The sequence below is a fragment of the Nannobrachium achirus genome (genome assembly GCF_963921795.1).
Source record: "Nannobrachium achirus genome assembly, chromosome: 23".
NCBI classification, from domain to species: Eukaryota; Metazoa; Chordata; class Actinopteri; order Myctophiformes; family Myctophidae; genus Nannobrachium; species Nannobrachium achirus.
Genome location: NC_137830.1, coordinates 9,204,267 through 9,226,093, shown reverse-complemented (window position 1 = coordinate 9,226,093; position 21,827 = coordinate 9,204,267). Strand labels below are relative to the sequence as shown.

The following is a 21,827-nucleotide window of genomic DNA, read 5'->3' as shown; positions in this document are numbered from 1 at the left end:
AACATTCAGCCAAAATAGAAGATCTACAAGCTCATGACATGTAGATGTAGCAGGGACCCCCTACTGTATATTGTAAGAAACTGTCTCTTTTTACATAGATTTCATAGATAGCTTCATAGAGTTGTTTGACATACATTATATGTTCTATTAATATGTTTGATTCATGTTAATGTGTTTTCAGACAGTGAACCTTTGTACTGTCATTGGCTCTGCTCTTTTTCCCTCTACACCTACTCTCAGAAAATAGCAGATCTTCAAGCTCATGTTCCCCATCACACAAATAATTGGTGGACCCCTGTAGTAACTCTAAGGACCCCGTAGGGATCCCGGACCCCCTGTTGAAGACACCTGCTCTATCAAACATATAATTTTGCGAATGTCTGTCTGAGTGAGTGTCTGAGTGAGTGTCTGAGTGAGTGTCTGTCTGTCACAGCGTTTCTCCTCAGTGGCTGGAGCAATTGATCTGAAATCGCATCACCATTAGCATATGAACACACCTGACATAACTGTGAAGCCCGTTTGTCACTTTTACAAATCATATGCTGTATATTAGCATTTTTATGGTGTATCTATATCTATTTAGCCTACAGTACCTTTTGTGACCACACATGTTAAGGGAGGGGCGCTGTTGTTCAGCCCATGCACACACACACACAAACACACACACACACACACACACACACACACACACACACACACGGGGGGGGGGGGGGGCAGGCGGGCAGGCGGGCGGGGGGGCGGGCGGGCGGGCAGGCGGGCGGGCGGGGGGGGTAGGGGGGGGGGGGGTGCACATCATTTCAGAGCTCATATCTTTGAACGGGTAAGGGCTAGTATACTTCATTGACCAGGATAGCTATGGGCAACTGGCAACTTAATGCGACCCGCAGATTAATATCGGAATACTGATATAGTATTGTTTTCAGCTGTTACAATTCCAAACATGCAAACATGACCCGCTTTAATTACTTCAGTTAACAGAAGAACATACTGTCTAAAAAATAGCAAAAATAGCAGATCTACAATCTCATAACGCGTCGCACTGCAAAGCGTTTTGAGCTTGTAGCTCCGCTAGTTTTTTTATCTTTCACTGTATGCATTATGGCCCTCTGGACTGAGTGTGGAAATATAGTGGCCCTCTCCATCCTCAAAGTTGCCCACCCCTGATTTTTAGGGGGTCCAAAAGGCCAAATACATTTCATTTAGAGGGTCCAAAAGGCCAGATACATATCATTTAGGGATTCCCCAATTAGTTTTCCCCAAAGGCTGACTTATGTCTAGGGTACCAAGCCGGGAGGTGGCAGCGGCGTTCCCGCTACTCCAGCGACAGTTAAGATATACTAGTGTTTTTGCTGCTCTAATACTAATAATTTGATGTCTCTGGAGGCCCAGCCGCAGTGCCCACGACGCGTTTGACGCGTTTTACTGTACTGTAGTTACTGTACATTGCTACCGCAATGAAGGATCTACCACGGTGATCAAACACCAACCATATGGGAAAAACACTACATTTCCCAAAATGCAGCGCGGTACACGTGACCAGCATGTGCCGTCTCCCTGCAGCCACTCACAAGCTTCTGTTCCTACTCTATCGTCCCTCTATGTATCCTAGTACGTATCATGACGAGTACTAGTATTTTCCCATGCGGAGTCTCGGCGGAGAAACGTAACATAGCGGATTCTTCTCCTATTCTAGATTTTTCAATCATCATGTTCAATGCGCGGTCCTTTCTACCTACCGTGACACAAACGCTGTGGCCCAGGTTTAGTAAAACGTGGTCCTGACTGAAAGAAAACATTATCGTAAAAAGAAACAGGATATCCTGGGATTACATTTACTCGGATCATGGATACTATTTTCCCAGTAACGCAGAGGTACGTAACATGGCGGATTCCTCTCCTTTTTCAATCACCATATTCAAAACGCGAACCTTTCTACCGCCCGTGACACACGCTGTGGCGTGTGTGTCACGTAAAAAGCTGTCCTGACTGAAAGAAAAGATCATCGTGAAAATAAACTGTACATACTTGGATTACATTTACTCAACGTATTACGGATACTTTTTCTACGACGTGAAGGTACGTAAATGACGTGTTGCCATGGAGACGGTGGGCCCCTGCGAGGGTAACCCTTGAATCACCGTGGGCACCCGATGTGTTAAAGTTAAAACAAAATAAGTTAAAAAACAATTAACCAGTCTGCTTGAAAATAGGCCCATCTGCCCAGCAGCAGCCAGTTGACAGTACAGAGACATACCGTAATTGCCTTCCTTTGATGCGTTAACGAGTGGCCGTCAACTACTTACTTGCATCAGCTGGACAGACACACACAAACCTTCCCTCTGCAGTGCTCGAAAAGTGAATAGAGTCTGTCTCATTTCTCTCCAAAAGCCCTTGAATATGATTGAAGGATTATTGTGATTATGGTAAGCTTACGTTTCATAATGCACTGACCATAACTGTAACTTTCACTAGTCCCCCAAAAATATGTTTTTGAAAAATATATATATATATATTTTTGACTGGGGTTGGGTGGGGGCAAGACAGAACCCCGCCACAGGCCGCAAATGGCCCGCGGGCCGCCTATTGGGGAACCCTGATTTAGGGGTCCTCGCCAAATACATATCATTTAGGGGGTCCAAAATGCCAAATACATATCATTCAGGGGTCCTCGCCAATTAATTTTATTAAAGTGCTAAATCACAAAAAAAATGTCTCTAGACACTTTCCATGTAGATCAGAGAGCTCATATTGTCCCATCCCAAGCAGTGGCAAAGCTATAAGAGAGAGATGCTGTTCATTGACATACTGTGTGTGGAGGTCCAGGAGTGATGAAATCTCATTAAAATACATGTGTTTCAATAAGGATGTCCTGACCTACCGCGAGCAACGCCGCGGCACGATGCGACGTTGTCCACCACTCCTTTTTTCGCTCGCAGAGTCTCTATTTGAGCGAGGTTTCGCTGCGATGCCCTAGAGGTAAATGGCAATGTCCTGCCCCACAAAAAAACTTTTATTATTATTTATTTATTTGATTGGTTTCGTGGGACATCGCGTCACGTCGTTTGCGTCGTTGGCAGTGCCAACAGTGCCACAGTAGTCTTGACAGACGTGGACTATGCGGCACGGGCGGCGGGTTAATAAGGCGAGGGTAGGCTGTGCCTTCCCAAATGCTACGCTGGGTATTTTGCAAATTATATAATATATGTGGGCAGCATTATAGGCTGCTATTGTGTGTTGTTGCTGCAGCAGCGCAGCCCCCTAGTGACCACCAGGTGATAATTCAGAAAGGCTTAGGTTAAAAAAATAAAAAGCATCTCAACTCCGAGTAGCCAATCACATCCTGATACCGGCGCAGCACATCATAGTTTTTTTGTAAACATCTGTATTCTGAATTTCCACCTGCCAATCGCTTTGTAGCGAACACCAAGGCGCTATTTGGAGCTCATTTCAAACAGCAAAATGGATATAAGGTCTTTTTTACAAAGCAAGAGATAAACAAAGTAATTCAGAAGCTGCCAGGAGCTAACCTCACGTCACCATACTTTCCACCTCGGAGGAAAAGCCAGCTGCCTGCCTCACGCACAACACCAGCTCAAAGTAAGAGAGAGAGAGAGACAGACAGATGGACAGACGAACAGACAGACGGACAGACAGACAGACAGACGGAGAGAGCGGACACATTTACGCACCGTCCGCTACTGATTTGCAAAGCAATATTATTTCATAATGACCTAAACATGGTCTGGTCTTAATAGGCGAAATGTCCTCCCTTTTGATTTTGAAACTGAAACTTTGTTGTTGTTATTATGATATCTTTATGCTTTTTAATACTATTGCTTGTTATTATTAGATCATGTTTCATGATCAGGCGTTTCAAATTGCATCCTGACGCTGTGTATAAATTGGTCAAATTATGCTAAATAACTCATCGTTCTGCCATTGTGTGAGAAAAAAAAAGAAAAAAAGGGGGGAGGGGGGTTAGCCTCGCCAAACGTTTGGCTCTCCCGCCGCCTATGCTATGCGGACAACATCGGCCTGCTCTCCAACAACGTGGAACAAGCACAGGAGATCCTGAACAGAGTGGAGTCACAGTGCGCCACGGTTGGACAATAACTGAGGTGATCACCTAACATGCTATCAGAACATCCATCACAACAACAGGAGGCATTGATCTGAAGTAAGTCAAGGACTTCAAGTACCTGCAGGTGCAGGCTCATGGGTCAACTCAACCCAGCAAGATCTTAAAGTGAGGAAGTAACTTGCATGGAGGGCCCTGAACGGCATCCCCAGTGTATGGAACTCTAACCTCCCCCAACAAATCAAACTCATCTTCTTCAGTAGAGTATGTTCTCCTAAATGCCAGTGAATACTGGACCCCGAAACCAACCCAGCAACCCAAGTCTCTACATGGGTGCTATACCAGAATGTTGAAACCAACCATGCCCCAAAACTGCCCGTCATGATATTCGAACTCCACAAGGTTGTGTGTGCCCAGACTGTTGCGTTAAATGAACTTAAGCGCGACGTTGTCATCTTGATGGAGCGAAACACCGAACCGCAAGGAGGGCCAGCAAAATATGGACATTAGAGGGAATACTCTAATCCTCTGTATTCCCTCGCTCGAATTCACGACCGGACACTGACCCTGAACTTGAACACCGCACTCCTCCTGCGAGAGAGGAAACTTGTTGAAGAGTGCTTCCCACCCTCGACACCTGTTGTTGTGTCTCCTGGACTGTTCCAGCCTGTCAAGGACGTCTCCACAGCCCTGACACCGCGGGAGAGACAATTTGACCTGGTTCACTTCCCGGAGCCGATAAAAAGGCCTACACTTGCATAAACACATGACTATCATGACTTGCAGATACACACCTCCCCCCGCACACACCCGCCTTCACTCCCCTCCACACCGCCTCTATCTGTTCGTTTTTTATGTTTATGTTATATGTGAAAAATGATTTGAATGCAAAAATGTAGTATGCCAAAGCAAATTCCTATGTGTATTACACAATGGTTAATAAAGTAATCTGAATCTGAATCTGAGAAGTCTCTACATGGGTGCTACACTAGAATGTTGAAACCAACCATGCAGAAGTCTCTACATGGGTGCTACACCAGAATGTTGAAACCAACCATGCAGAAGTCTCTACATGGGTGCTACACCAGAATGTTGTAGCACCTAGCACCTCTTATTAACATTAAGTCAAGATAGCGGCTGAAAACACAGCCAAAAGGGCACACACATCCGACGCTCTATAGGCCTATACTCATTAAAAAGTCTGCAGACCAAATTGCTGCTCCCAAAGTTATTGTTTACTTGGTACTTCTTATTACCCATTAATTAGTGTAAATTATATCCAGTCTTACGTTGTCCAGGTATCTTTCTGGATCTCCCTCCACATTGGGGACAGCCATGGTGTCCTGTTGGACCACACTGGTCCCAGTAGAGGAAATACAGCCATGGAGTTGCATTTGAAATCCAGCCCACTGTGTTGTGAAAGACAGAGTAGAAGAGAACACAATGTCGTTATAGATTGTTATGGACATCTTAAGTTACTTACTCAAAGGCCCTTGTACAAAGAGTGAGACCACGGCATAATATCAAGATGAAGTAGTAAAGCATGCACAAAGTGTATTACAGTATATGTACAGTAGAAAATGTACACACTCATAAGTAGCACCGCTCACTTTACACCGGGTGTGATTTTGTTTTATTACCTCTGCCAGGCCGGATGGCCGAAGGCCAAAGACTTAAGTTAAACTTTTCAAAAAGTATAAAACATTGTAAAAAGAAAAATACAGGCAATAATAACTGCATGAAGCTGAAAAAGTTAAATTTCTAGCACAAAGAATGTGGAAGAAGTAAGATGCTAAATAAATATAAAGTGGGGGCAAAAAGGACAACTTTAGTTTTTTACAACAAGGGTTCATATTTTAGATTGTAATTAAAGAATATAAAAGATGATTTCATTTACTTCTTTCTATTGTTTTAGAGATTCTTATTCCAGTGGTTGGGGGCATGCGTACAAGTGGCTAAATATGTCATTTTACACAGAATAAGCCCATTCCCAAGATACAACGCAACCTTTCATGGTTGGATGTGACTTATGGGGGCTAGAAGTGTTACTGTAAATAGCAATAAAGAAACTGCTGGCTTATTGGGTCTAAAAAGACATTTAGCCACTTGTACACATGCCCCCATGCGTATGCATGCCCCACATTTTAGCACGGTAAACGTGATAAAACAATAGAACGAAGCAAATGAAAACATTTTAACACTCACTTTTTCTTTTTTCTAATTACAATCTAAAATATGAAACCTTGTTGTAAAAAAACAAAGTTGTCCTTTAATTAGTGTGGACAAAGAGCCAGAATACATTTCAGAGCATGTTTATTTCCTCTTTGGGTGAAGACAAGTGTTGGCTACACACACACACACACACACACACACACACACACACACACACACACACACACACACACACACACACACACACACACACACACACACACACACACACACACACACACACACACACACACACAGAGCCGCAGCAATGGTAGTGCAAATGTTGCGGTCGCACAGGGCCTCGCACCTGGGGGTCCTCGTGCTAGGCAGTTTTTTTTTAAATAAATGTAAACAGAATCACCTTCCATCACAGACCTAAAATCTAGTTTTGATGAATCCACTTAAATAATCACAGCATGGGGTGTAGTGGTGGAGGGGATTGGGGACTGAGCATTGGTTAGACCTCCTGTTGGTCCGACCAGGTTAACATTCACCAGGTAAGCATTCACCAGCGTTAGTTTTACTGCAGAGGTTAGGGTTCGGGTTAAGTTTAGGTTTAGGGATTGTTTTAATGCCAATATTATTTCGGATTCGTACTTTGCCTTTTTTTTTTACTCGCAAACAATGTGCTTAAAAAAATTACACATAAACATTGTAATTAGAAAAACGTATCTGTAAAAAAAAGTATGAATGTTTTTTTTTTTTTAATGCACAGCATTGCAGTAACAAGACAAAGAACAAATAAGAAAGAAATAATATCACCACTAAAATGTACCACAAACACGGTACAATACAAGTTGCAGTGATAGATAGATATATTCATCATTCTGTGGTGGTTGCGTAGTGATTCTACAGTTTACGACACGTTACGAAATTTGGTGTAACACCGGGTTACACGGTCATCTATTGGCGACATAAGGAGAACTTATTTGTGCACGTCTTAGTTGTTTACATTAATTTACGCTCACAACATGGTAGGGCTTGAGAGAAGCTCTTTAGTAAGGCTGTGGAACGAGTTACTTTTCTCAGTGGGTAACGTAGTAACGTAACAGATTCATTTTTAAAGGCAGTAACGATGTAACCTAAGGAGTTGCTATAAAAAGTAACAATACCCAACACTGTGTGTTAGATATATAGATACAGGTTCACAGGTTAAGGTAGGTTAATTATTCACTCCACACAATGTAACGTTCAGTCGATAGGTAATGATTGGACAGGGAGGGCACATTATTATAATACTCTGTCTTGTTTTTTAATAATTTGCACACTGTGCAACACGTGTCTTGTTATAGTGTTGTATATATTGTAATGGATTGACATACTGTATGTGTGGAGGTCCAGGTTCACTGAAGACGGGAGGATTTTCCATAGACCGGTCACTCTTCATAGACACACAGCTGGGTGTTGGAGACTCTGCTCTGTGGTGAACACTTCTGGAATCATAATAAATGTTTATACGGTTATCATGTGAATGAAAATGTCAGTTTATTAGTTTAGTATAACAGAGTGAAAGGTCTTGGGACGTTGTAGCAAGAAAACATGCAGACAGTCAGTCTGTATAGTGCAGCTTCACCACTGAACAGCACAGAGTGATTTGTAGCACTTCATTCACAAACTGTTCACATAGTATAATTTATAATCAATGGTAATTTATAATCTAACTATTAATTTACAGAATGTCTGTCTGTCCATCCGCCGTCTGTCCGCATGCTGACGTCACAGTATTAAACAGTGTTGTCACCATGGTAACAGCGCCACATGCTGAAACAATGCCCAAATAATGTCTGTCTGACATGATGAAACAAGTGACCAAATTTGGAGATGACTGACATCACTGACTGACATCACTACAGTGCCCAAATGTGGAGATCCAGTCTATTGCATAGAAGAGGATTGACATACTGTGTGTGTGGAGGTCCAGGTTCATTACTGAAGTAAAGAGGTTCATCTTTAGACCGGTCACTCTTCATAGACACACAGCTGGGTGTTGGAGACTCTGCTCTGTGGTCAACACTTCTGGAAACATACAAAAACAACAAAAACAACATGTCTTTAATTATCACATGATTGGGAAGTCAGTTTATTCAATAATCTTTATTGTAACGTCCCATTATTCAAACATAAGAGAGTAAAATTCCATGGTTTTCAGCTCCTCAACATTGCAACAACAGCAAACTAATGAATACAATAATAGAAAGACAAGCAGCAACACTGGGGTCCAAGCAGCAAGCACAGAGTGCAACACACCATAACAACAGCATTCAGCTTCATGTTCCTCCATTGGCCTTTAGGGGGAGCCATGCTACCACTGTAAACTACTAACAACTCTAAAGAAATCCCAGGATTTAAAGGACAACTTTAGTTTTTTACAACAAGGGTTCATATTTTAGATTGTAATTAAATAATATAAAAGATGAGTGTTAAAATTATTTCATTTACTTCTTTCTATTGTTTTAGAGATTCTTATTTCAGTGGTTGGGGGCATGCGTACAAGTGGCTAAATATGTCATTTTACACAGAATAAGTCCATTCCCAAAATACAACGCAACCTTTCATGGTTGGATGTGACTTATGGGGGCTAGAAGTGTTACTGTAAATAGCAATAAAGAAACTGCTGGCTTATTGTGTCTAAAAAGACATATTTAGCCACTTGTACGCATGCCCCCCTGCGTACGCATGCCCCACATTTTAGCACGGTAAACGCGATAAAACAATAGAACAAAGCAAATTAATGAACCCTTGTTGTAAAAAAAACAAAGTTGTCCGTTAAGTGGTTTGTTTGTAAAATAAAATAAATGGCAAATAAGCGGAGCTTACAGTATAGGTCACAGTGGCCGTAGGTTGAACTATTATTCATAAACTGCACGTAACTTTCAGTCTATAGGTAATGAACGATTGCAGAGGGAGGGTACACTATATAATACTCTGTTTTGTGTTTTAAAAATGTGCACACTGTGCAAAACATGTGTCATGTTATAGTGTTGTGTATAATGTAATGGATTGACATACTGTGTGTGTGGAGGTCCAGGTTCACTGAAGACAGGAGGATTTCCTTTAGAGCGATCACTCTTCATAGACACACAGCTGGGTGTTGGAGACTCTGCTCTGGGTTGAACAGTTCTGGAATCATAATAAATGTTTATACGGTTAGCATGTGAATGAAAATGTCAGTTTATTAGTTTAATATAACAGAGTGAAAGGTCTTTGGACGTTGAAGTAAGAAAACATGCAGACAGTCAGTCTAAAGTGCAGCTTCACCACTGAACAGCACATAGTGATTTGTAGCACTTTATTCACAAACCATATTAATTTATAATCTATAGTCATTTATAATCGATAGTAATTTAAAAAATGTCCGTCTGTCCGTCCGCCGTCTGACCCTATGCTGACATCACTGATACTAAACAGTGTTGCCACCATGGTAACAGCCGCATGCTGAAACAATGCCCGACATCACTGACTGACATCACAGAGGAACACCATATTTGGGCATAAATGGGTGAAACAGTCTGCCTGCTGACATCACTGATACTAAACAGTGTTGTCACCATGGTAACAGCTGCATACTGAAACAATGCCCAAATAATGTCTGTCTGACATGATGAAACAAGTGACCAAATTTGGAGATGACTGACATCACTGACTGACATCACTACAGTGCCCAACTTTGGAGATCCACAGTCTTTTGCATAGAAGAGGATTGACATACTGTGTGTGTGGAGGTCCAGGTTCATTAGTGAAGTTAATTAGTCCTCCTTTAGACGTGTCACTCTTCATAGACACACAGCTGGGTGTTGGAGACTCTGCTCTGTAGTGAACACTTCTGGAATCAGACAAAAACAATAAAAAACATGTGTTTTTAATTATCACGTGATTGGGAAGTCAGTTTATTCAATATTCTTTATTGTAACGTCCCATTATTTACGCGTAAGAGAGTAAAATCCATGGGTTTCAGCTCCTCAACATTGCAACAACAGTGAACTAATGAATACAATAATAGAAAGACAAGCAGCAACACTGAGCCCAACACACCATAACAACAGCATGGTCAGTCAGATTCATGTTCCTCCACTGGCCATTAGGGGGAGCCATGCTATCACTGTAAACTACTAACAACTCTAAAGAAATCCCAGGATTTAAGTGATTGTTTATAAAATAAAATAAATGGCAAATATGTGGAGCTTATGGATCACAGTGGCAGGAGGTTGAATCATTATTCATAAACTGCACATATTGTAACTTTCAGTCTTGCTTGGACAGGGAGGGCACACTATTAAAATACTCTGTTTTATGTTTTAACAAAGTGCACATGGATTGACATACTGTGTGTTTGGAGGTCCAGGTTCATTACTGAAGTAAAGAGGTTCATCTTTAGACCAGTCACTCTTCATAGACACACAGCTGGCTGTTGGAGACCCTGCTCTGTGGTGAACACTTCTGGAATCAAAGCAAATGTTTACACAGTTTTTCAGGTCAGGATTTAGATGTTGTTTTAGAATCATCCTCGGTCCTAAATGGGTTAATGAAATTAACACATAAATAGCACCGCTCACCTCAAACTAGGTATGATTTTTTATATATCTAACCAGGGCAGGAATTTCAGAGAGGCCATGAAGGCCATGGCTGCCGTTGCCCCTCAGTTTGGCCTTGTGCCACTCAAACCAATGTCATGACCTGAGGCCACAGTGGCCTTAATGCACCAGCTGACTGTACTACTTTCTCCTCCGTCTCTGTCTTGCCAACATGTAGACACCAGTGTCTCTTTCTTGTCATGTAGACACCAGTCTTTTGTTGAGTCCCCATTTTTAAATTAGTAGCCTACATTATCTCAGATTGTAAATACCAAACTATTTATTTCACAGCAGATGGTCTGCATATTACATTTAAAATCATCCTTAACCCTTAAATTCAATCAATTATTTCAATGGACTAAAATCTTGTTTCATTTGATGGCCTTCCTGCCCTGGCATTTGGCCTTTGTGCCCTCAAACAATGGACAACACCAAAGGCCAAGTGGCCTTGCCCCTAAAATGACGAAATTCCAAACCTGTATCTAACTATTAAGCCCTTTGCACACAGGACAGTTGCGTTTTTTCCGTTTGCTACATGAATAAAACGCATCTGATTTGGTGTGCAAGTGTAAGGCTGTGCGGAATCGGCGCTGCGGATCCCAAAAGGAGTCATAAAAGGACTGATGAGTTTCGAACTGGGTTCGATCGAGAAAAATACGCACGGCCGCAGCCACTCGTCGCACGGCTAATTCGGATCCGGTGTGCATGAGGTCGTAGAGAATCATTGTTTTCTTTTTAAAAAGTGAAATTGTCTGTTTTATCCGTACGGATAAACGCGCCTGTGTGCAAAGGGCTTTAACCAAGCAAATGTCTGTCTGTCAGCCAAGTGTGAAGTGAGCGTCCTTTATGCAAGCTTGAGGATTGGTCAAGCAACAAATTAGGGTGGTCTATGGGTAAGGACTAGTATATATGTATATATATATATATATATATATATATATATATATATATATATATATATATATATCATTTGCACACTGTGCAATACACGTGTCACGTTAAAGTGTTTGTAATGGATTGTAATGGTTTGTAATGGATTGACATACTGTGTGTGTGGAGGTCCAGTTTCATCACTGAAGTTAATCAGTCCTCCTTTAGACCAGTCACTCTTCATGGACACACAGCTGGGTGTTGGAGACTCTGCTCTGGGGTGAACACTTCTGGAATCATAATGAATGTTTATACGGTGAATGAAAATGTCAAGATTAATTATTTGTATCTGTTTAGTATAACAGAGTGAAAGGTCTTGGGACGTTGAAGGAACAAAACATGCAGTCAGTCAGTCAGTCAGTCAGTCAGTCAGTCAGTCAGTCAGTCAGTCAGTCAGTCAGTCAGTCAGTCAGTCAGTCAGTCAGTCTGTATAGTGCAGCTTCACCACTGAACAGCACATAGTGATTTGTAGCACTTTATTCACAAACTTTATATACATAGTAATTTATAATCTATAGTAATGTATAATCTATAGTAATGTATAATCTATAGTAATTTATTATCTAACTTTTAATTTACAGAATGTCTGTCTGTCCATCCGCTGTCTGTCCGCATGCTGACATCACTGATACTAAACAGTGTACCACCATGGTAACAGCTGCATGCTGAAACAATGTCCAAATAATGTCTGTCTGACATGATGAGTGACCAAATTTGGAGATGACTGACATCACTACAGTGCCCACATTTGGAGATCCACAGTCTTGCATAGAAGGGGATTGACATACTGTGTGTGTGGAGGTCCAGGTTCATTACTGAAGTTAATTAGTCCTCCTTTAGACCAGTCACTCTTCATAGACACACAGCTGGGTGTTGGAGACTCTGCTCTGGGGTGAACACTTCTGGAATCAGACAAAAACAATAAAAAAACATGTTTTTAATTATCACATGATTGGGAAGTCAGTTTATTCAATATTCTTTATTGTAGCGTCCCATTATTTACGCGTAAGAGAGTAAAATTCCATGGGTTTCAGCTCCAGTGAACTAACGAATACAATAATAGAAAGACAAGCAGCAACACTGAGCCCAACACACCATAACAACAGCATGGTCAGTCAGCTTCATGTTCCTCCACTGGCCATTAGGGGGAGCCATGCTACCACTGTAAACTACTAACAACTCTAAAGAAATCCCAGGATTTAAGTGATTGTTTATAAAATAAAATAAAAGACAAATATGTGGAGCTTATGGATCACAGTGACAGGAGGTTGAATCATTATTCATAAACTGCACATATTGTAACTTTCAGTCTTGCTTGGACAGGGAGGGCACACTATTAAAATACTCTGTTTTATGTTTTAACAAAGTGCACATGGATTGACATACTGTGTGTGTGGAGGTCCAGGTTCATTACTGAAGTTAAGAGGTTCATCTTTAGAGTCACTCTTCATAGACACACAGCTGGGTGTTGGAGACTCTGCTCTGTGGTCAACACTTCTGGAATCATAATAAATGTTTACACAGTTTTTTCAGGTCAGGATTTAGATGTCGTTTTTAGAATCGGCCTCAGTCCTAAATGGGTTAATGAAATTAACACATAAATAGCACCGCTCACCTCAAACTAGGTATGATTTTTTATATATCTAACCAGGGCAGGAATTTCAGAGAGGCCATGAAGGCCATGGCTGCCGTTGCCCCTCAGTTTGGCCTTGTGCCACTCAAACCAATGTCATGACCTGAGGCCACAGTGGCCTTAATGCACCAGCTGACTGTACTACTTTCTCCTCCGTCTCTGTCTTGCCAACATGTAGACACCAGTGTCTCTTTCTTGTCATGTAGACACCAGTCTTTTGTTGAGTCCCCATTTTTAAATCAGTACAGTATCTCAGATTGTAAATACCAAACTATTTAATTCACAGCAGATGGTCTGCATATTACATTTAAAATCATCCTTAACCCTTAAATTCAATCAATTATTTCAATGGACTAAAATCTTGTTTCATTTGATGGCCTTCCTGCCCTGACATTTGGCCTTTGTGCCCTCAAACAATGGACAACACCAAAGGCCAAGTGGCCTTGCCCCTAAAATGACGAAATTCCAAACCTGTATCTAACTATTAAGCCCTTTGCACACAGGACAGTTGCGTTTTTTCCGTTTGCTGCATGAATAAAACGCATTGGATTTGGTGTGCAAGGCTGTGCGGAATCGGCGCTGCGGATCCCAAAAGGAGTCATAAAAGGACTGATGAGTTTTTTACCGCATGCGACAAGACGCACAAATCGAACTGGGTTCGATCGAGAAAAAGACGCACGCTCGTCACACGGCTAATTCGGATCCGGTGTGCATGAGGTCGTAGAGAATCATTGTTTTCTTTTTAAAAAGTGAAATTGTCCTTTTTATCCGTACGGATAAACGCGCCTGTGTAAGCAAATGTCTGTCTGTCAGCCAAGTGTGAAGTGAGCGTCCTTTATGCAAGCTTGAGGATTGGTCAAGCAACAAGTTAGGGTGGTCTTTGGGTAAGGACTAGTATGTGTGTATATATATATATATATATATATATATATATATATATATATATATATATATATATATATATATATATAATTTGCACACTGTGCAATACACGTGTCACGTTAAAGTGTTTGTAATGGATTGTAATGGTTTGTAATGAATTGACATACTGTGTGTGTGGAGGTCCAGTTTCATCACTGAAGTTAATCAGTCCTCCTTTAGACCAGGAATCATAATAAATGTTTATACAGTGAATGAAAATGTCAAGATGAATTATTTGTATCCGTTTAGTATAACAGAGTGAAAGGTCTTGGGACGTTGAAGCAACAAAACATGCAGTCAGTCAGTCAGTCAGTCAGTCAGTCAGTCAGTCAGTCAGTCAGTCAGTCAGTCAGTCAGTCGAAGAGTCAGTATAGTGCAGCTTCACCACTGAACAGCACATAGTGATTTGTAGCACTTTATTCACAAACTTTATATACATAGTAATTTATAATCTATAGTAATGTATAATCTATAGTAATGTATAATCTATAGTAATTTATAATCTATAGTAATTTAAAATGGATAGTACTTTATAATCAATAGTAATTTATAATCTATAGTAATTTATTATCTAACTTTTAATTTACAGAATGTCTGTCTGTCCATCCGCTGTCTGTCCGCATGCTGACATCACTGATACTAAACAGTGTACCACCATGGTAACAGCTGCATGCTGAAACAATGTCCAAATAATGTCTGTCTGACATGATGAGGTACCAATTTGGAGATGACTGACATCACTGACTGACATCACTACAGTGCCCAAATTTGGAGATCCACAGTCTTGCATAGAAGGGGATTGACATACTGTGTGTGTGGAGGTCCAGTTTCATCACTGAAGTTAATTAGTCCTCCTTTGGACCAGTCACTCTTCATAGACACACAGCTGGGTGTTGGAGACTCTGCTCTGTGGTCAACACTTCTGGAAACATACAAAAACGACAAAATGTCTTTAACATCATTGGAAAGTCAGTATATTCAATATTATATGTTATTATATTGTAACGTCCCATTATTCAAGCGTAAGAGTAAAATTCCATAGGTTTCAGCTCCTCAACATTGCAACAACAGCGAACTAATCTATCTATAAATGCGAGAAGTCTCTGCGTGTGTGTGTGTTTGTGTTTGTAATCCGCGTATCTCGAGAACCGTTCGTCCCACCGGCTTCAGATTCGGCACGCGCGTTCCCCGCCGCGGCACGGAGTGCAGTGCCGGGTCTCGACCCGACCCGACGCGCGGTTTTCCCGAACCGGCGCGAAACGTTCGGAATCTCCTTATGCGGGGTTGATTGTTGACATCAGGCTGTTTCTGAGGAAATCGGCGAAAGCTCTGACTCATTGTGACATCACTTCATAAAAGGCTCTGACATCACGTACACCACATGAGTCAACAAAAAATCTCTGTGAGTGTGTATGTATGTAGGTAATCCACGTATCTCGAGAACCGTTCGTCCCACGGGCACGCGCGTTCTCCATATGGGCATAAAATGAATGCCCCCATATGAGAACCGTTCGTCCCACGGGCACGCGCGTTCCGTCCCACGGGCACGCGCGTTCTCCATATATGGGCATAAAATGAATGCCCCCATATATGGGCATAAAATGGATAAAGGGACACAGACAGACAGATTCAGAGATCTCCGAGAACCGTTCGTCCCACGGGCACGCGCGTTCCGTCCCACGGGCACGCGCGTTCTCCATATATGGGCATAAAATGAATGCCCCCATATATGGCCACGGCACGGAGTGCAGTGCCGGGTCTCGACCCGACCCGACGCGCGGTTTTCCCAAACCGGCGCGAAACGTTCGGAATCTCCTTATGCGGGGTTGATTGTTGACATCAGGCTGTTTCTGAGGAAATCGGCGAAAGCTCTGACTCATTGTGACATCACTTCATAAAAGGCTCTGACATCACGTACGCCACATGAGTCAACAAAAAATCTCTGTGAGTGTGTATGTATGTAGGTAATCCACGTATCTCGAGAACCGTTCGTCCCACGGGCACGCGCGTTCTCCATATGGGCATAAAATTAATGCCCCCATATGAGAACCGTTCGTCCCACGGGCACGCGCGTTCCGTCCCACGGGCACGCGCGTTCTCCATATATGGGCATAAAATGAATGCCCCCATATATGGGCATAAAATGGATAAAGGGACACAGACAGACAGATTCAGAGATCTCCGAGAACCGTTCGTCCCACGGGCACGCGCGTTCCGTCCCACGGGCACGCGCGTTCTCCATATATGGGCATAAAATGAATGCCCCCATATATGGGCATAAAATGGATAAAGGGACACAGACAGACAGATTCAGAGATCTCCATATATGGGCGTGAAATGGACGCAAATAGACAGATATCTCCATATATGGGCATATATGGGCAGACGTACGCCACATGAGTCAACAAAAAATCTCTGTGAGTGTGTATGTATGTAGGTAATCCGCGTATCTCGAGAACCGTTCATCCCACGGGCACGCGCGTTCTCCATATATGGGCATAAAATGAATGCCCCCATATGAGAACCGTTCGTCCCACGGGCACGCGCGTTCTCCATATATGGGCATAAAATGAATGCCCCCATATATGGGCATAAAATGGATAAAGGGACACAGACAGACAGATTCAGAGATCTCATACGGCATAAAGGGACACAGACAGACACACAGACAGACGGATACAGAGATCTCCATAAATGGGCATAAAATGGACGCAAATGGCATATATGGGCATAAAATTTACGCAGAATCACAAAGATCTCCATATACGGGCATAAAGGGACACAGACAGACAGATTCAGAGATCTCCATATATGGGCGTGAAATGGACGCAAATAGACAGATATCTCCATATATGGGCATATATGGGCATAAAATGGACCCAGAACTATATCTGCAGTGATCTCCATATATGGACATAAAATGGACGCTGACAGACAGACAGATAACAGATATCTCCATATATGGGCATAAATGGACACAGGCAAACAGATGGTCAAAACGGGTCCTATGACAACAGGTATAATGGGGTTTGCATTAAAGGGCGGGGCATTCATTCCCTATTTACGTTGTTCCGAGTTGGCCAGGTCGCCGACTAGACGCTGGGCCGCCCGAAGGGCGGCCCAGCTTCTAGTGAATACAATAATAGAAAGACAAGCAGCAACACTGGGGTCCAAGCAGCAAGCACTGAGCCCAACACACCATAACAACATGATCTGTCAGATTCATGTTCCTCCACTGGCCTTTAGGGGGAACCATGCTACCACTGTACAATACTAAAAACTCAAAAGAATTCCCAGGATTTAAGTGATAGTTTATAAAATAAAATAAATGGCAAATCGGTGGAGCGTATGGTTAAAAGTGGCCGTAGGTTAAATGATTATTCACAAACTGCACACAGTAACTTTCAGTCTATAGGTAATGAATGATTGGACAGGAAGGGCACACGATTAGAATTTGCCCACTCTGCAACACATGTGTCACATTAGTGTTGTGTATAATGTAATGGACACTATGTGCACATACTGTGTGTGTGGAAGTCCAGGTTCATTAGTGAAGTTAATTAGCCCCCCTTTAGACCAATCACTCTTCATAGACACACAGCTGGGTTTTGGAGACTCTGCTCTGTGGTGAACACTTCTGGAATCATAATAAATGTTTACTCCATTTTTCAGGTCAGGATTTAGACAGATTTTTTGTATCTTCCATCAGTCCTAAATGGGTTGATGAAATTAACTCATAAATATCACCGCTCACCTCACACCAGGTGTGATTTTTTTTAATATATATAACTATTAATCAATCAAATGCAAGCTTTGAGGATTACCTTTTGGTTCTCCAGACTATAATATAGTCTGACTCAGTGTGACTGAGGAGCAGTCATTTCGAAAGGCAAGGTTTTTCACTACTGCTAATATGATTTTTTTTTTTTTTCTAAAATGAAAAAAGCCACAAATGCATCTCAAAATATCTAGGCTACATTTCACTTAAACGCCAGAGCTTAACTCTGCATGTAAATAAGACTTTTTTTAATTAATGTGAGAGATCGTCAGGTCATTTGCAGGTTAGACATTTATTTAGAACTTGAATATCTCAAAAGTACTGTAGTATTTCAGCATGGCATCATTCTATAAGCCATATCTTCTCAACAACCAATATATCATTTTGTAGCTATGATCCCCAGTTTTCAAATGAAATGAAAAAATGAAAATGAGAAAAAATGCAATGACTCAGCCGTCAGCCGCGCTGGGACACAAATAGGCAAGAACAGGTAAGGGTGGCGTACGTGTAAGGTGGTACAGGCGTGTCCAAACGTTTTTCAACGGTGGCCACATTAGAAAATATTAAAACTCAGACTATGTGTCCTGACACAATGTACTTTCGGTCCATAAAAATAAAAAAAAATACATATGCATCGCATTTAAACAATTTTATTTAACTATCATCATCAATATTTAATATCAATGGTCTTTTGTCAGGCGTGTGCTCTGAACAAAACATATAACTTATTTCACATTAGAGAATGTAACCAGATTTGCAAGTTAAAACATATTATAAAATAGCTTTTATTTGACCCCTTCAGTATGAAACAACAGGGAACAAGGAATCCTGACGAATTATACCCTGGGAAAATATTCTTGTTTGACGATGCTGGCGGGCCGTTTATAATACAATTTAGGAATGAAGGCCTTATAAAATGTGTCCTCTGGACAGATTTGGGCCCTGGGCCCTGGACTAGGTATATATAATCTGCACACCGTATAACACGTGTGTCATGTACTGTATATGTTATAGTGTTGTGTATAATGTAATGGATTGACAAACTGTGTGTGTGGAGGTCCAGGTTCACTGAAGACAGGAGGATTTCCTTTAGACCAGTCACTCTTCATAGACACACAGCTGGGTGTTGGAGACTCTGCTCTATAGTGAACACTTCTGGAATCATAATAAATGTTTATAAATTATTATGATTGAAAATGTTAGTTTGTCCAAGATTCTTTATTGTTGCATCACATTATGAAAGCAGGGCTCATCTCCATGCTGGCTTGTGGTGGACATTTTTGTCAAAATTCAAAAGAAACACATAAGGAGCTAGCCCTGAATGACCATTAACAGGTCTGTGACTCGAGGGTACAAATGGAACCAAATGGACCCTAACAGGTCCATTTGGTTCCATTTGTAGACTCTGAGTGAAGGGGGTCCATGCAAATAAAACATTTGAGAACTAGTGGACTCATAATGTGTCAGACAGTGTCTTAAGCCTGGTTCTGATATTCTGAGTGTGTAAAAAAAGAAAGTCAAAGATTTGCCACAAACACATTTGTCCGTCAAATCGATGACCCCTGTATGAAAGTATAGCAGGGTAAAAATAAATTGAGTTTCAACTCCTGGACTTTGCATTAACAAACATTCTGTATAGTGTAGTTTCACTATTGAACAGCACATAGTGATTTGATGCACTTCATTCACAAACTGTACACATAGTAATTTATAATATATAGATGAACATTGGAGAGACATACTTAGTGTGAGGAGGTCCAGGTTGGGGAGGAGATGTTGGAGACTGGATGTGATGTTTGTCAGCTGCCTCCTCCTCCTCTCTCTTCACACACTCACTCATCTCTAGGTCTTTATTAAACCTGTCAGGGTTACAGTCAATGAAATAGATCATCTCTAGGTCTTTATTAACCCTTAAGTGCTGTTCGGGTCATTTTGACCCGTTTTACATTTTCATTTGGAAAAAAAAGGTAGAAGTTAAAAATGTTTCCACCTGAAACTCACTGGCCTTAAAGATTCTTCTGAGATGAACATGTAAAAAAAATATTTTTGCACTACACCCATGCTACACCCCCCTCATATGTTTTGAACCTTAAGTGCTGTTCGGGTCATTTTGACCCGGAAGCACAGAAATACACAGTATTATGCCAAAACACAGACACACAGTCACCCCCACTTCTAACACCCCCCTTCCGAAGCCCCATTCCGAACCCTCCCCCCCTTCCTAGAAGCATGAGCAATATTGCCCAGTATTAAATGAAGTCGTTTTTTTTACATGGATTTCAGCTAAATCAGTAAAAACGCCTAGCTCTTTCAGTGTTTAATGTGATATAGCAAAGCAGAAATGCAAACATTTACCAAATATATCATATGAATTGTTTGGTATTGAGTCAAAGTCAATGTATCATGATGATTTGTTAAGTTAACATTTATATTAGTGTTGTTTTTTTTAAACCAAATATCCACCGGGTCAAAATGACCCGAACAGAACGAAGGTGTAGTGAATCTGAACAGAACTTAAGGGTTAAACCTGTCAGGGTTACAGTCAATGAAACAGATCATCTCTAGGTCTTTATTAAACCTGTCAGGGTTACAGTCAATGAAATAGATCATAAAACAGAGCTTGTAGATCTGCTATTTTCTACAAAGATAGTTCACAAAGCTTAAAGTTATACTGTGTAAGTTGCTCAACTAGTGGTCAGTAGCGTTATAGCAAACCGCGGTCGCGTCTGCTTTTTTCGTCCGTTTTTCGCCGCGGACCGGGCCTTCAGACCACCGCGTCCGCCTCGCCGGCTCGCCCGCCTCGCCACGCATCCGCGGAGGTGTCTCGTGTCCCTCTGCGGACCGGCATTGGGGAGTTACAGGCTAGACTTCTAGACTAGCATAAACAAAGCTGTTGAAGCAAGCCATTTCCTGAAGAGACGTGATTGGCCGGTAGTGTATCATGTGTGTATGATCTGCAATGTGATTGGCCAACGTATACACAACGTATACGGATGATGCAGATGACGTCATTTTGCCGCGAAATCCCGCCCCTGTCACGGCTAAGTAGAAAATATATAAAGAAAAGGCTTTTGGGGCTGAAATGAACGGAGTGGGGGTTCTAAAACTTTAGCGATTTAATAGTTGGGACAATTTTAAGATATGTTTTATAAAAAAAGTTACATAGTATAACTTTAAGTTAGGGGGGGTTCCTCGTAAAACATGTTTTTTATATGGGGGTCCTTGGTAGTTGGTACAACATATTTTCATATAGGGGTCCTGTGCTTTTCCTATGGAAACTGCTAGCAAAGTATTCAATCAATCAATTAATCAATCAATCAATCAATTGTGGGTATTAATATAAACAGGATACTGCAGATACATTTAAAGGGACAATCCAGAGATGAGGCGTGTCTCTGTACCTAACCTCACCTGAACCTGGAGAGAGAAACCGACAGAGAGTTTTCTTTTTCACTTTGGTTTCTGCCAAACAAGTTCTAACAACTGTAACAAGACAGATAAATATCTCTCGCCGCTGTGTATTACACACACACACACACGCTCGTGTGCGCGCACACACTGTACGCACGCACACACACACACACACACACACACACACACACACACACACACACACACACACACACACACACACACACACACACACACACACACACACACACACACACACACACACACACACACACACACACACACACACACACA

At 41.7% G+C, this 21,827-nt stretch overlaps 1 protein-coding gene across 1 annotated transcript in view; it reads right to left on the bottom strand.

Moving 5' to 3' along the window:
• Positions 1-19,986, bottom strand: part of LOC308308737 (NACHT, LRR and PYD domains-containing protein 3-like) — a gene marked incomplete at its 3' end in the record, with an annotated part of 31,844 nt that extends 11,858 nt beyond the window's left edge. Inside the window, exons 1-8 of the mRNA XM_080754191.1 lie at positions 19,865-19,986; positions 15,153-15,266; positions 12,579-12,692; positions 9,999-10,112; positions 9,299-9,409; positions 7,612-7,722; positions 5,368-5,487; positions 4,645-4,768 (exon numbers count right to left, since the gene is read on the bottom strand). Coding sequence (XP_080610317.1) covers positions 4,645-4,768; positions 5,368-5,487; positions 7,612-7,722; positions 9,299-9,409; positions 9,999-10,112; positions 12,579-12,692; positions 15,153-15,266; positions 19,865-19,962 — 906 coding nt within the window. The 5' untranslated portion in view covers positions 19,963-19,986. The remainder of the gene's footprint in view (positions 1-4,644; positions 4,769-5,367; positions 5,488-7,611; positions 7,723-9,298; positions 9,410-9,998; positions 10,113-12,578; positions 12,693-15,152; positions 15,267-19,864) is intronic.
• Positions 19,987-21,827: the final 1,841 nt, after the last annotated feature.